Genomic DNA, 16,049 nt, shown 5'->3' on the forward strand with positions numbered 1-16,049 from the left:
TATTCTCCTTTTTTTAATTGTGCAAAGGTTTTACAAGTTTGTCAAGTAACGATGTTAACGTCCATTAGTTGAAGTTAATTTCAAGTATCAAATTAAATAATTTAATTAAATGAAAATGTTGGAGCCAGGTTAGATGTCGTCACTGATATACTCGAAATAACTGAGAGTAAGCACAGTGAAAATTATTAAATGAAATGTTACCATATCTAAATTACACAAAGCACATAATATGGTTTATATTTATCCTAAATCTTTCCACCACTTCAGACTAACTGATGTGAGATCTGTAAGTATACTGCTTTAACTTGATTACAGTATTTAGTGCAGGAAATTTAACAGTTCAACAAAGCATCTCTGAACTGTCTGTTGCTGCATGGTTTATTCCACATAATATCTCATCACATTCTACGATTAAAACCTTCCACAAGCTACTTTAAGTATGTGTGTGTATATATATATATATATATATATATATATACACATTTAAATATGAGTACTTTTAAACCAGCACAAATAATTAAATCCCATAAATACAGTTCACTCGCTGTTCCATGTATTATTCAAGGTATTCAAGCAGAAAACATTTCAATGCATATTCATGCTTTTTATTTATTTTGTATTTTCACGGTGAGGTGTGACGTCACGACACCAACCAGCGCGCGGGGCTGACTGCAGCACTTCCTCGCGGTGTCGGGGCGGGAGCGCGCTCCGCGGGCACGCGTACGGACGGGAAGTGGAGACGGAAGAAAGACGTTGAATAAACTTATCAACTTCTATCCGACTGGCTGCGAACATAGTCGGAGGCTCTGTTTCGGCACAATGGCCGATCGATCCGTATAAACGCGGCCAGGTGATCGGACGGTTCAGTCCCGCCGCCCCCGCTCGGCCGGCGGACTTTCTGACAGACTTGTTATCGACCGGAGCCGTCCTACGTTACAAACTCACATTTATTTCCCGTTAATGTGGCAGAAAAACCAGTAAACTGTACTGAACAAACACACGACCAGCTCGCTGGGTCAGCGGGACTCGGGCCCTTCTCCTGGGGGAAAAGTTGCCGCGGTGTCGGTGGAGAAGCCGCGGACGAGGCCTGCGTTCGAGGAGGCTCCGTGTGAGGACCGCGGCTGGAGAGCAGTGACTCACGGCGGCGTTTAGCTCCACATCCAGACCAACATGTCGGCCCAGGCGCAGATGCGAGCGATGCTGGACCAGCTCATGGGGACGGGGAGAGACGGTGAGCTGGGTTGGTTGTGGTTCAGATCGGCGCCGGATTAAAACCAGGACGGGAGTTTGAGTTGTTGCTAGCATTAGCTGAGGGAGCTAACCAGGCTGCACACACAGGGAGGCATGCTTCACACGCCGAGCTAGCTCACATGAGCATTGCCAGCCGGCTAGCTACCTGTTGTGTTTGAGTTTACATGGCGAGTTCAGGTGTTTCGAATATCTCCGATAAAACACATCTTGCTAACATTTAAGCATTTTACTTGGTCACGGTCTGTGTGCTCGATCTGCGCGGCTCCGTTTCTTCCTAACAGATGTTGTCATGTTATCTGAGTCCAGCAGCAGCTAACTGAAAGCTCCACTGGAAGGTTGGAGGTTTATGACTTACTCATTGCAGGTCCGACTCTGGTACCACAGGGGCTCAGCATGTATCTCGTTGTAGGCGGGAGACTGGTCCTTACTCGTGTGGATTGTTTCCTTTTCACAGGAGATACCATGCGGCAGAGAATCAAATTCACAGATGAGCGGGTCTGTAAAAGTCACCTTTTGGATTCCTGTCCTCACGACATTCTGTCAGGCACCGTGAGTATCATGTCAACACACATGTGCCTTTTCACAGGGAGCAGTACATGCGGTCGGAAAGTACAGGGACGGGTCATCTCATTGATTTTGTGTTCTCTCCAGCACATTCGACTCAAAATGATGCAGCAGCTCTAAGGTGAAAGTGTTGGATTCATCCGTTTATACACAGTCTTCTGTTTTCAGGACAACATTGACGGCCAGTGATTGTAAATATACAGACAAAGCTACTAAGAGGGTACTTTTCATCTGCCTTCCCTGCAAACAGCTCACTGTATTCTGCTCAAAGTGAAGGCAGGAAGCCCTGATCAAAAAGGGAATATAGCAGCAACACAGGCCTCAAATAGCATCACTAGGAAAGGTACCAAATATCAACTGATCTGTGCGTCATAGACTTCAGCCAGATTTTGACTGTTAAGGCTGAATGTAACTTTTAGTGGGTCTAATTACTTTCTGTTTCCACAAACCAATGAATAAGTAAGGTTGCAGTTTGCACACAGTTCGTGCTCTAATAAAATCTGAGAATAAGTGCTTGAACCTAAAAAACACTCTTTAATTTAAAATGTAATATGCTGGAGTACAAAGTCAACCCAAAAATGTGCTATTGTCTCAATACTTTCTGGCTAACATGGCTCAATTTTAACATTAGGGAGTTATTAGCACAACACATCTCAAGATGAGTGAAATGACAAAGCAGCAAAACATAAAACATTGATGTCTGTCTGATTCATGCAGAGAATGGACCTGGGAGAGTGTATGAAAGTCCATGACTTGGCTCTCAGAGCAGACTACGAGATTGCCTCTAAGGAGCAGGAGTACTTTTTTGAACTTGATGTGAGTAAAATCACTATATATATATGAAACATTGTTGAGAACTCTACAAAGTAATGCATATGCATTAATATTTGATTTTTTTGTGACTAGAAAAGTATTGTTTTACACAGTAAATATTCTTTTTTTTAATCTACCATAAGGCCCTGTGTATATTTTACACTTATTAGAACCCATGTATGCTATGTGTTTTCTTTCAGGCTGCTGAACACCTTCAGTCTTTTATTGCAGACTGTGACCGTAGGACTGAGCTGGCCAAGAAAAGACTTGCGGAGACGCAGGATGAGATCAGTGCTGAAGTGGCTGCAAAGGTGAAAAACTCACCGTTCACACAGTTAGTGAGATTACGATAAAAATAACATACTGTTGAATAAGAGTTCATTGATCCCAGAAGTTCATGTATTACAGCAGCACACAGATAAAAACAGATAAACAACTATTTGAATGAAATACTTAAATAATAAGATTAAAGAAATGAGAAAGGTGACATTAAATAAGCTACATGCAGTATATACATTACACTACCATAAACTATATAAGTGAATTGTACAAATATTTGTGTCAAAGAAATCCAGTTGTGCAACTGTGGCAGCCATATCTATAACAGAGTACGATGATATATACATTATTGAAATAGAAAAGGACACTATGATATAGCTTCTTACATTACTTATAATATTGATTTATTTATTGATGTATTGTTGTGAAGTGCTGCGTTCTTCCTAATAGACAATAATTAATCTCCTGTGAAAATTGCTAATTGACCCCAACATGTGATCAAGAGCCTGTGAAAAGTAACATTTTTTACATCTTAGCTCTCGCTATTTTGCGTCTGTTTCTTCTGCCGTTAAAAGGCTGAACGTGTCCACGAGCTGAATGAAGAGATTGGGAAGCTGCTGGCCCGGGCAGAGCAGCTCGGAGGGGAGGGGAATGTAGATGAAGCCCAGCAGCTGCTGGAAAAGGTGGAGAAGACGCGCGCCTTAAAGAAGGAAGCAGAGGTCAGACATTTAATTACTGCTTATTGTGACAAGTTTATTGTGTTAGAATTGATGAAAATGTTTTAACTAATGTGTCACCAGCCAGAACAGAGGTATTAAGTTTCTCTCAGTGGAGGCTTAATATGGTTTACAAAGAATTTTTTGAACTTGGTTCATAGTAAACTTTACCGTACCTCCCTCATGAGTCGAACACTTGCATCTCTCCCTTCTTAAAGTTGGAAAATGACAGACAGAGGAAAAATTTGTTTATTTTTTATTATTATTATTTACTATTTGAATTCATCGTAACTGTAACTTGTGTATTTTGAGTTGGGAAAGAGTGCATTGAGTTTGATCAAATAGGTCAGAGTAACAAGCTGTCCTCTACCTGATGCCTATTACCAAGTCTGTAACGTATCATAACAGAGCCTTGCATCACGAAGTTTGAAATGTTAGTGTAATTTACTCCTGCTCCTTTGTGCTAAAACCTTTGTTCCTGCAGGATGTGTACAGAAACTCGATGCCAGCATCCAGCTTTCAACAACAAAAACTGCGGGTGTGTGAGGTGTGCTCAGCCTACTTGGGGCTCCACGACAACGATCGCCGTCTGGCTGACCACTTTGGAGGCAAACTGCACCTTGGCTTCATTCAAATCCGTGAGAAGCTTGAAAAGCTAAGGGTAAGGGATGCACTGGAGCTAACGTATAGTGCAGGACTGTCGATCAGACCTGTCATAAGAAATTTGCAGTGATGTATGTTCATTTGCACTGTATTTGATTTTCAACCAGAAAGCAGTTATAGAGAAACAAGAAAGAATGCGAGTGAGAAGACGAGAGGAACGTGAGAGAGAAGATGAAAGGGAGCGACAGTGGGAGATGGAGCGGGAGCGAGAGAGAGAGCGGGAACGAGAACGAGAATGGGAGAGAGAACGAGAACGAGAAAGGGAGAGGGAGCGTAGGAGGTAAGAAACTTTTTTTCCCCTTTCTTCTACTGTGTACACAGAAGGTGTGAGTCCTCTGGAGACTGACTTTTTCTAATTTGTGCTCGTCTTAGGTCAAGATCTAGAAGTGGAGACCGTCACAGGTATTTGTCTTGATAAGTTTGTCTTGGTCAGAGACGTATGAACAAACTATGAATTCACAGAATATACGGACTCGTGGTGCAGCATAGCGCTGTAGCTGTGTATCAAGTGTATCAGACATTAAATATTTGTACATTTTTTGCTGTTGTGCAGGGATTTGGGTTGAATGTCCATAATCAGGAGAGTCATGATATTATTCACAATACAGTGTAATATATGAAGTCGTTTAGCTAAATATGAACACAAGGATGTAATGGTATGCAAAGCCAGTTGTGATACACCAGTGTTGACATGTTGGAAAAATTGTGAATTCAGATATTATTATAATAATAACTGTAACAGCACAGGTCATAGCTTTACATCTGATGAGGCTGCTGTTCAGTGCTATAATTAAAATAATAACAGTAGACTACCACGTCTGCTTCAGCATAAAGCCTTTATCTCAGAACCTGGAGCTAATAGCAGTGCAACCTGCCTGTTTTTGTTTTTTTTTTTCACTGAAACCAAAAAAACATTTCTGTTTGTAATCATTCATTTATCTAGGGATGGAGGCAGTTCGTCTTCCCATCGCTCAAGACGCCACCACTCGTCTCGTTCCAGAGAAGAGGGAGGAGACCGGGATCGAGAGAGAGAGAGGAAACATCGACACAAGGACAGGCATCGCTCACGCTCCCACTCTCACAGGCACAAAAAGAAGAGGTGAGGCTTTTATCCTTCACCGTAGCCTACATACAGCATCATCAGAACAGGAGCACTGCTGCGAGAGTGCACCTCCATAACTAATTTAACTCGGTCACACAGCTACACACAGTTCACATTATGTACTGATCACTACGGATGGGTACCAGAACCCGGTATTAAACAGCCCGGGGCTAAATTTCTAAAGACCGTAGTATCGATAAGCTCCATCATTATCGGTTCTGTTCTCGCAACTCAAGAAATAAAATTAAAAAAAGAAAAAGATTCCTATTAGTTATTGCAACAAAAAAAGTTCTCTCACACATTTCACCTCAGCGTTTCTGATTAAGACATTTGTCTATGATGCGTTTTCACTTTTCCCAACTCAGAAGAGACACCTTTCTGTCAGAGCCTGTGTGAGGGACGGGGCCGCGCTCTCTCACCGTGCAGCGAACACACAGAGGCCCTCCTCTTAATGACAGTGGTGGAGAGAACTAAACGTTCAAAAGTGTATCAGAGTGGAAACGCGAGCCATCTCTTGAAACATCTACTGAAAGTCTGTCACATATATGCCGTGCTTTCCACTGCACCTGTGTGTTGCTTGGCAACCATTCTGCTAAATGTTGCTGAACTACATTGCTTGGACAAAGAGTAATTATTTTCATCAATACATATTTCTAAATAAATTATAAATTAATAAATTATTGCATTTTTTTGTTGCTGTTTTTATTTTATGAAATAAACTGTTTTATTAAAGCAATAAGCCTCATGAGGCCGTAGTTTAGAGAGTTTAGAAAACCACGGCTTTAACAAAACGTGATGAAATATCCAGTTGAACTGTTACCGGTTACACTCTGCTGGGCTGACTTGCTTCCAGACATTGAGAACCATCTTTCTACATGTGGACCACAATTCAGAAACAAGTGTTAAACTGGAATTAAGTGCATCATGTCCTCATCTCATTTTATGTGCTTCTTTTTTCATTTCTCCGCACCAGCTGCAGCCAGAGCAGGAGGCTTGTTGTTTTCAGGTTGTCCTTTCATCCGTACACACGATATTTCAGTAACTTGACAGAACTTCTTCAAATTTGGCTCAAATGTTTACCTGGACCCAGGAACAAACTGATTTGATTTTAGTGGTTAAAGGTCAAAGGTCAGTGTGACCTCACAAAACACTTTTTAGCCATTAGTCAAGACTTCACACAGCAACTATGACAAAATTTCACACAAATGTTAATATTTGATATGACTCTGGATAAACAGGGATGTGATCTGAAACTAGTCTGAGTGGAGGACGCAGACCAGTGATAATTCTAATTTTATAAAAATCTGTGGCTGGTTGTTTTTCCTCAGATCCTCTAGAGACAGATCATCGCGCCCCCACGACAGAGAGCGCTCGCTGTCCCAGGAGAGATGGAGAGAGAGTGCAGGAGATGGATGCCGTGACGACAGGGCGGAGTACAGAGACTGGGAGGACAGGGAGAGGTCCACCTCCCCGGACACGGCCAGGGGAAGGGAACGGGAAAGATCCCTGTCGTATGAGCGGGACCGACGCTCCAGCTCAGAGGAGCGGGAGTCCGGGGAGATATGAACAGGAGGGGAGGCCTCCAAAGTCCTGATCCGGATATGTTGTTTGATGAAAGGAGCACGGAGAGATGAGAGCGTGTTGGTGCGGGTGTGCGTGTGTGTTGGCTTTGTATGTGTGCTAGAACTGGGACGTGTACATTAGAGCAGGGGTGAAGAGTGAAAACTTAACAAGGGGATGAGGGAACAGGTTCAGTGGTGACAGTCAGGGAAACTTGCAAAGCAACTTTTATAAAACTCTGTGAGGCTAGAGAAGCAGTACAGTCATATTTTTACGCCATCTTGTCGATCGTATGTACAGTTGACAGATATGAGTGAGAAGACTGAAGCCCTGCTTAAAGTCTGTTTTTATTTTACTCACACAAAGTGCTGTTATTTTTTTTATCATTAGTTGGACATTTTGTGTTATTACTGTTCCACCATCAGTTTCAGTAGCTGTGGATTTATTCACTCGGGTAGCCTCATTATTGTGGCCTAACCCTGCAGTGATGTTTGAAATGAGCTGTGAATGACTGAAGGCACCTCTAATGGTTCCCTTTTATTTGCTGCCTTCAAACCATAACAGTCTCATTTATTTAATCTGATACACATCCTTGAGCCTGACTTTAATTCATGATTCAGTGATGAGGTCCTAAAATAAACTTCATTGTTCCCCTGAAAGAAGTCCTCCAAATATTTCCACTCATTTCCTGACGTATGAAGGTGCATGGATGATGTGCAGAGTTACATACTGACAGTTGAAGGCCCGGGGGCTCATGTCCTGCTTGCTGTGATTCAGTCTGGATGTACAGGGAGGGATTTACTTTCCTGTGCCACCATAGAGTGAATAAAAACTTCTGCTTCCATTTCAACACAATGTCTTTTGTTTATGCATACAGTTTGGTCAAGATGAGCATTATATGTTGTGTGGACCAGTCTCACCCCCTCCCCTCCCCTTTAAGCTTTATTGAAGGTCAATGCAGTTGTCATCAGTGTACATAGATATACACTCAGTTGCCATTTTATTAGACACACTTGAATAATCTAGTCCAATACAACTGTAATGATGCCTATAATTTTCAGGTTGATTAAATGATGTTTTAGGAATGAGGTCACAGTTCAGTTGTACATGACATCATTGTATTCTGAGCTGTTAATATTCTGCCTCCTTGTCAATGTTAACAGAGAACAAAAAATTAAACACCTAGTGTAGTGTAGTTAGGTAAAACAGAAAATAAACAAATTACATTCACACATTTCTGAAAATGTCACCAAAAACTGAACATCATGAGGTTTATAAAGGCAGGTGTTGTATTAGATTGTACAGGTTTATACCTGGTAGAGTGGCCACTGAGTGTCCATGGACATACAATGAAATTTTACAAAAAAGTACATTAAAGTCACCCCCCCAAAATGGCAGATTTCAGCTCAGACACATTTTGCAAAAAAATAAAAAATAAAAAGGATCGTATTTTAAAGGTTTAATTCATTTTTATTATTTTTGGTTGCCTGTTGACACTGGCATTTATCACTACTACTAAAATGATGGGTTTTTTTTTTTTTTTTTAAATCATTCTTGAAAAAACCTTACTTTCTGTATAGGGAAAAAAAAAGCCCAAATAAAACATGTTTTATTGTAGGATTCATGGCTGCCATACACAAGAGTCAGTGAACAAAGGCCTGAGTCCTTACCTGCCACTGAGACCCCTGCTGCAAGTCTTGTATTATTGATAACCAGTGTTGGAGGAAGTATTCAGACGCTGTACTCTATAGTACCAAAACCACACTGTAAAAATACTATTTCATTCAAAAGTCCTGCATTGAAAATGCTACTTAAGTAAAAGTATGAACAGGAAAATGTGGTAAAAATATCAAAAGTAAAGGTACTTGATGAAGAGAAGCGGTCCTGGTGAATGTGTGTTTGTAAATTCTTAAAATAGTACATCACAGTTACTCAAACTCAAAATTAAATGATTAAAACTATTAAGATGAAAGGCAGAAAATCATCACATTTTAGGGCTGGAATAATGATATTTCTGGCACCTTGGCATGAAAAATTACCTGAAAATATTAAAATGGTTTCCAGTTAATTTTCTGTTAATCAAGTGATAATTTTAAATGACAGGTAGTTTCATTTAAAACAAACCAGAATGCTTTATAAGCAGGAATCATAATCTGTAAACTAACCAGCAAGATGTTGGGCTGAGTGTAGTGGAATAAAAAGTTGTATATGAACTACGTGTTGCTGGTGCCCGGAGCAGGGAGCTGCAGGACTCTCAGCGGCCTGCAGGGGGCGGGACGTCACCGGCCATGAAGCGAGTACGTCATGACGTCAGACGCAGGTTCGGAAAAGAAGCGCGAATGGAAATGGCCTGAGCAGAGGGTCTTTATTTACTACATTTACGAAGCGGAGTCTGTTGTAAGTGTTTATTTTTCAAACCAGGATGTCGCTGCTGAAACCCTTCAGTAAACTGCCAGGTTTGAACACCGCGAACATCTTGGTGAGTCAGCGCTTCTTTAGCTTCTTTAGCTTCTTTAGCTTCTTTAGCGTTAGCTGTGAACCGCTGCCGGCCTTAGCGCTGTGTGGATAAATATCTATTATTTATATTTATTATCTAAACGAAGCATATTTACAGTACCTGCCCAAACTTAAACAAATAAAACATGGAGCTAACCTGACACAGCAGCTCAAAGCTAACGCACAGTGAAAACATTCACTTTCCCTCATGTTGAGGTCACCAACCTCGGCTTTATTTTAAGTTGTCAGATGTTGACAAAGTTGGGAACCACTGTCCTGATTCCATGGTGTGTGTTACTGAAGAATATTATCTTGTTGTATGAAACTGGCTATAAATGTATTTTGACCCTGTTCATTTGTGTGACCTGCAGTGAAAGTTGTCATCATGCAGTGCAGGGGGAAATGTTAGATAGATAGATAGATAGATAGATAGATAGATGACTTTATTCATCCCCGAAGGGAAATTAGTTTGTTACAGCAGTCCGGTGTATTAGAATACAAAATATACAATAGAATAGAATACAGAGGTAGACAGACAGAAATAAAAATACAGAATGGCAGATATAAATAATAATATACTATGTATATGCATATGTAAATGGAAAGTGCAAAAAGATGGATACAAATATTGTGTGAATATGATATATAATATCAATACGGTTAGTATTTGCAGTGGAGTGTTGTGATGAAAATTCAGAGTGCAAAGTGTGACAAGTCATCTTGTGTCATCTTGGCTCTGACAGAGGTAGATGAGTTGTACAGTCTGACCACAGTAGGTAGGAACTGTATCGTTCCTTAGAGCAGCGGGGTTGGATGAGTCTGTTGCTGAAACTGCTCTTCAGCTTGTCCAGTGTTTTGTGGAGGGGGTGAGAGGGATTGTCCATGATTGCCAGCAGTTTTGCCAGCATCCTTTCCTGCACCACCTCCTCCATGTTCTCCCAGACACTGACCGTGCTGCGGTCCAGTGCCACAGTTTAACAGATGGTCAGATGTGCTGCATTTCAAATTTTACTCAGTAATGGAAGATATGACAAATGGAAATGCTCTTTAAAAGTGGCTTGTTTCAGTGTTACATTATTGATGTGCAACATTTTAATGTTGTACCTGATCCAAGTGACGTCTGTTTATACCAGCGCATTATATTTATTGAAGGTGTATGCTGTCAGATGAAGTCAAAATAATTTCCCGCTGAAATTCAGTGGGGTAGAAGTACGTTGCTCACGATGTAAACACTATTGAATTGTACATATGATCTGCACTTGAGTAAATATGAAATACTGTGTTGGGTGAAGTGCAGATTCAAAAGTATACTTTTGTACTTCTGTCTGTGTATTATAGTGTAGAGTGTTATCATCAGGTTTTGTGCTGACTCTGAGTGTTTTTCCTCCAGCTGGTGGAAAGTGAGGAGCAGTTTCAGCAGAATTTAGCAGACATCCTGGTGGAGGAGACCGCTGTCACCGTGAATGTGTGAGTACTGCTGAAGTCAACTCTCTGACGCAGGAAACTGTCATTAGACACAAAAGTAGAAACACCATCTGCATTTCTGTTTTTATATTATTTATTTTTAACCAGTGCAGCTGTGCCGCTTTTATCTAGTATAGATTGGTTTTTGACAGTGAAACAGTTGGTGAACAAATTTTCTCTTTACATCCTTTCTGAAGTTAACATGCACTGTATAGTTGACAAACATATGTTACATACTTTGTGAAAAATTTGGAGGTTTAGCTTCAGACGTTTCACCACTGTGTTCATTGTATATCAGAGTTATTGTAATTAAGTGTGTAAATGATGTTCACATCAAGTTGTAATAAAAACTCTGAAAGCTCCAGTGTCCAACTTGGTACTTAAAGTTATAATATGTAACTTTTCCACATTAAAATGTCTGAAAATGGCCAGACCTACTGTATGTTATATATTTTGTCGAGCTGTGTACTTACATTATCCCAAATGTTTCCAGTAATTTTTAAACCTAAAGGAAGCTGCGATATTTATCAACATAAAGGTCAGGTTCATGTGGTCGCCTGCCAGAAGTGGTCAAAACTTTTTATTCAGTTCATTTTCACAATACATTTTTTTAGATCTTGGTGGTTTTCAACTGTGCATTTAAAGCAGATAAAATGTTTTAGTCATCTGACATCTGGATCTTAAGTTATCAGAGAAACAAGCCAAGTAAACGTTAGTTGCAGCTCGGTTCTCAGCCTCCCTTAGACATCTGGTGTCTGCCATATAGCATTGATGAAGCGCCGACTTTTAAAGTATCACTGCTTTATTCAGTGTTTTTTACTGGTTGTAATCACCTGGTCCATGTCGTTTTGGAGAGGAGGAGACCTTTGGTAAAAACCTCCTGAAGGAATCCTGACCGGGAGAAACTGACGGCAACAGTGGTGAAGACAACAGCTCCCACAGTCCCACACTACTCCATCTAATTTTTTTGAATGAGGGACCCATAGCAGCAGAAGTTACACACTGCGCGTTGTGTGCAGTGTAATGTAATATTGTCACGGACAGTCCTGAGTTGTCTCCATTCATCTCATCTGATGTGAACTTAGAGTGACTGACTCTGTTTGGTCCATATCAGTGACCATGTTCAGCCTGACAACACCCACATTTATTTTACCCATCAGGAGACTAGCCAAGAGTCTCCCTCTGCCCATGGAGAATGGGGAGGGTCGTCCAAGAATAGACCTGGTGGTGTTCATCATCAACCTGACCTCTGAGCTCAGGTAATCCTCAAATCCTTACATATTCATATCTCCTCACCTGTCTTTTTTTTTAAACCACCTGTAATATCTGCTGTGTTGTACTTTAAGTTTGAAACCCCACTTGTGTGTTGTCCTTAAAAAAGCACAACCAGCTGCTTTGCACCTAAAGTAATTTTTCTTCCTCTAAAGCCATATATATGAACACAGCCCATCTGTGACTGAATTATTAGAATAATTTATCTGCATGACATCCACTTCTTTATCAACTAGAACTATCCAGTATTTCTTAATTACTCTGACAAATCTTGTTGCCAACAGAGATGTTAAACCCACAGATGTTTACACTGGTATTAAAGTGAAAAACTGATTCATGATTATGTAGAAAAAGGCTACTCATTTCTGTAGCATGGTTTTGTCTTGCTTTAACAGTTATTATCATCATTGTTAAAGCCTAATATAATAATTCATACTGTGACATGCATTATTTTGTTTTGTGATAGTTTTCAGTCAGCAGAAGCTTCCCTGAAATATCTGGACCGTGGATATTTCCTTGGAAAAGTCTGCTTCATGGTCACTAATGGTAAGGCAATGAGTTAAATCCACAAGTACAGTAGCAGCAAAAGGGTGAAATGGAGAAGAAAAAATCTAAGATGGCTAATTTTTCACAATTTATGAACCTTATTCTTCTTTATATTTTTGGAAAATTACCAAGTTCAGTCTTTTCTGTGTCTCTCTGACTGCTTATTTTTCTGTCTTTTGTAGCTCGTAACGCTTCAGTCCCCACAGAGCGTCTGGACGCTGTCAGGAAGTTGGCTGCTTCACTGCACTGCCCCCTGCTGTTTGCAGAGGATCAGGTTTGTATGAACTCTCTAATTTCAAACATGTTACAAACATTGAGGATGGTTTCAATTTAAGACATAATTTCAGAGACAACATGTGTATTAGTGAATGGGGCCCTAGGTTTTAGCTATTGATTGCCCCAGTGGGAGCAGGGTATCTGCAGATCTAGAAAAGTCGTAACAAGCATGAATTTAGGTGTTAAAAAAAATTACAAAATGCAATGTAATGTAATTTTTCCCTTTGTCATCTATGTTTTTGTCTCGGGAGATCACACACATCTACAAACTAAAGGTAGGATAAAGGAGCAACATCAGATCTGCAGCAAACAGCAAACATGGCCACTCCTGCTCACTACAGCAGCTAGATAGGAAGCTCAGACGTGTCTGACCCCCCCAGTCAGCACTACACCTACATCTGTCCAATTGCGTCCAGGGGCATTTTGGTCTGAGCCTGTTGATGCGGCCCTTGGAAATCGAAAATAAATTGAGAGGTTCATTTTCCATTTGCAAATGTAAATGGGTCTGGCCACGCCAGGCTAGTCAGTTTTAGCAAAAGTCTTTGAATTAATTTGAATGAATTCATCATTTTAATTGGTTAATCCATCCATCAGTTTTCTGCCACCTATACAGGTCTAGGTTGTGTTAACTTGCTTCATTATATCATTAAAAAATCTTGTTATATACTGCTGCAAAGTACTGAACCAAACTGATGCAATAATAAATAACTCTAGGCCGTATTGTCCCAACTAGTTTTATTGTACTATCACATTTGGCCAGTATGAGCATGAATTAAATTACATTCAGTGTGGTGTTAAAAAGTCTTAATACCACAGAAACTTATATTTTAGCCTTTTTTTGATCATGGATTTTGTAGCTCAATGTTTCTACTGTTAGGGAGCAGTAAAACACCAAATGTGTGTGTTTTTTTTTTTTTTTTTTTTTTTTTTTTTTTTTTTTTTAAGTGGTCTTGTGTATCCCCCCCCCCCCCAGTCTCCAGATGGTGTCACCAACGCTGCAGAGAGGCTGCTGACCATCCTGAAGGTGGTGGCCGGTCTTGTTCCCATGGCTACTGCTCTCTACCTGTCCAACCTGACCCAGTGCACCGTGCCCCCAGACATCGACCAGCCGAGCTTTGATTAGTTCCTTTGGTTTTGTCATGTATATATTTATTTGTACTGGTCCACTGTGACTGTTGTGGTATTTCTTGGTTATTCATTCTACATTACACGTTTCTGCTCTGGCTTGTAGCTGCTGTTGCTGTTTTGTTGGGTGAATTTGTTCATTTGTTTTTTTGCTGAAGTGCACATCAGTATAACTACAACCAAAGTCCATACAAACATATCGTTACTGTTACATGTGAGAACCATAACACGAGTATGTAAAGAATGCAGAAAACAGTTTGATGTGTCGCTTCAGAAAAACAGCTGTAAATGATAAAATCACAATTACTGAGCTCTGAGCTTAGTAACTGAGAGTTATCATTGGTCAGAGAGAATTTTGACATACAATGACCTTTCTAATGGATTAACACAGCAACAATAAATGTTAATGTTTGTGTGTAATCCATTAGTTAGAGTCATCAGACTGTGTACGCTCATAGTGCGCTCACACAGGTGATTTTAATCATTTTGGCTGATCAGTCTGATTGAAAACACCTGTGTGATCTGTTGTCATAAAATATCAAGATCTAATTACACAATATTTCTGTTATTAGTGTAAATTATAATACATTATAATGCATTTACGTAATCCATGGTTGACAGATATTTGAACATCTAGGAGACACTTAACATCAAAACTTAGTGTCAATACAAGAAAATAAAATGCATCAATGATCAATAAAACATGACATATAATCTTGGAAAACTTAATTTTGGAATTTGCATTTGCACTTCATGAACATTTTTGATGACTGAATTAATGAATTCATGAAATCATTTGAGCGCCTTGTCCTGTCCCATCTCAAATCCATCACTGACCCACTCCTGGACCCCCTGCAGTTCGCCTACAGAGCCAACAGGTCTGTAGACGACGTCGTCAACATGGCTCTCCACTTCATCCTCCAGCACCTGGACTCCTCAGGGACCTATGCCAGGATCCTGTTTGTGGACTTCAGCTCTGCCTTCAACACCATCATCCCGGCTCTGCTGCAGGACAAGCTCTCCCAGCTGAGCGTGCCTGACTCCACCTGCAGGTGGATCACCGACTTCCTGTCTGACAGGAGGCAGCACGTGAAGCTAGGAAAGCACGTGTCTGACTCCCAGACCATCAGCACTGGATCCCCACAAGGCTGCGTTCTTTCTCCTCTGCTCTTCTCCCTGTACACCAACACCTGCACCTCCAGCCATCAGTCTGTCAAGCTCCTGAAGTTTGCAGACGACACCACTCTCATTGGACTCATCTCTGATGGCGATGAGTCTGCCTACAGGTGGGAGACTGACCGTCTGGTGACCTGGTGCAGGCAGAACAACCTAGAGCTTAACGCTCTGAAGACAGTGGAAATGATAGTGGACTTCAGGAAGAGCCCAGCCCCACCCACCCCCATCTCCCTGTGTGACTCCTCCGTGGCTACCGTGGAGCATTTTCGCTTCTTGGGAACCACCATCACACAGGATCTCAAATGGGAGCTAAACATCAGCTCCCTCATCAAAAAAGCTCAGCAGAGGATGTATTTCCTGAGGCAGTTGAAGAAGTTCAACCTGCCAAGGACTATGATGGTGAACTTCTACACCTCCATCATTGAGTCCATCCTCACCTCCTCCATCACCATCTGGTACGCTGCTGCCACGGAGAGGGACAATAACAGACTGCAGCGTATCATCCACTCTGCTGAGAAGGTGATTGGCTGCAATCTTCCGTCCCTCCAGGACCTGTACGCCTCAAGGACTCTGAGGCGTGCAGGGAAGATTGTAGCTGACTCCTCCCACCCTGGACACAAACTCTTTGAGTCACTCCCCTCTGGCAGGAGGCTGCGGTCCTTCAGGACCAAAACCTCTCGCCACAAAAATAGCTTCTTCCCATCTGCTATTAGCCTCATCAACAAGGCTAGAGAGCCCCACTGTTG

At 41.1% G+C, this 16,049-nt stretch overlaps 2 protein-coding genes across 3 annotated transcripts; both read left to right on the forward strand.

Moving 5' to 3' along the window:
- Window positions 1–679: 679 nt before the first annotated feature.
- On the forward strand, window positions 680–7,792 carry LOC139615375 (putative RNA-binding protein Luc7-like 1). Its single transcript, XM_071473263.1, has 10 exons — window positions 680–1,231; window positions 1,706–1,800; window positions 2,533–2,631; window positions 2,829–2,939; window positions 3,483–3,626; window positions 4,108–4,284; window positions 4,394–4,566; window positions 4,659–4,688; window positions 5,230–5,385; window positions 6,717–7,792. Exons 1-10 carry the CDS (start codon window positions 1,171–1,173, stop codon window positions 6,952–6,954), a joined length of 1,284 nt encoding a protein of 427 aa, XP_071329364.1. The 5' UTR covers window positions 680–1,170; the 3' UTR covers window positions 6,955–7,792.
- Window positions 7,793–9,235: 1,443 nt separating this feature from the next.
- Window positions 9,236–14,451, forward strand: pane1 (proliferation associated nuclear element). Of its 2 annotated transcripts, XM_071473327.1 has the most exons (7): window positions 9,236–9,427; window positions 10,835–10,911; window positions 12,069–12,167; window positions 12,647–12,726; window positions 12,909–13,000; window positions 13,254–13,277; window positions 13,976–14,451. In XM_071473327.1, exons 1-7 carry the CDS (start codon window positions 9,371–9,373, stop codon window positions 14,123–14,125), a joined length of 579 nt encoding a protein of 192 aa, XP_071329428.1. In that variant the 5' UTR covers window positions 9,236–9,370; the 3' UTR covers window positions 14,126–14,451. The 2 variants fall into 2 exon arrangements, with proteins under 2 accessions (XP_071329428.1, XP_071329429.1); XM_071473328.1 differs by lacking the exon at window positions 13,254–13,277 and having other exon boundaries at window positions 9,238–9,427.
- Window positions 14,452–16,049: the final 1,598 nt, after the last annotated feature.

The sequence above is a fragment of the Trachinotus anak genome, unplaced genomic scaffold (genome assembly GCF_046630095.1).
Source record: "Trachinotus anak isolate AG129_WGS33_773 ecotype Australia unplaced genomic scaffold, CSIRO_AGI_Tana_v1 ptg000049l, whole genome shotgun sequence".
Lineage (NCBI taxonomy): Eukaryota > Metazoa > Chordata > Actinopteri > Carangiformes > Carangidae > Trachinotus > Trachinotus anak.

Excerpts from the sequence above, each read along its gene's own strand:
- pane1 (XM_071473327.1), top strand. The coding sequence starts at position 9,371 with ATGTCGCTGCTGAAACCCTTCAGTAAACTGCCAGGTTTGAACACCGCG. Across the intron at positions 12,727-12,908 it reads CTGCTTCATGGTCACTAATG|CTCGTAACGCTTCAGTCCCC; the intron begins GTAAGGCAATGA and ends TGTCTTTTGTAG. Across the intron at positions 13,278-13,975 it reads CACACATCTACAAACTAAAG|TCTCCAGATGGTGTCACCAA; the intron begins GTAGGATAAAGG and ends CCCCCCCCCCAG.
- LOC139615375 (XM_071473263.1), top strand. The coding sequence starts at position 1,171 with ATGTCGGCCCAGGCGCAGATGCGAGCGATGCTGGACCAGCTCATGGGG. Across the intron at positions 2,940-3,482 it reads GTGCTGAAGTGGCTGCAAAG|GCTGAACGTGTCCACGAGCT; the intron begins GTGAAAAACTCA and ends TGCCGTTAAAAG. Across the intron at positions 3,627-4,107 it reads CCTTAAAGAAGGAAGCAGAG|GATGTGTACAGAAACTCGAT; the intron begins GTCAGACATTTA and ends TTGTTCCTGCAG.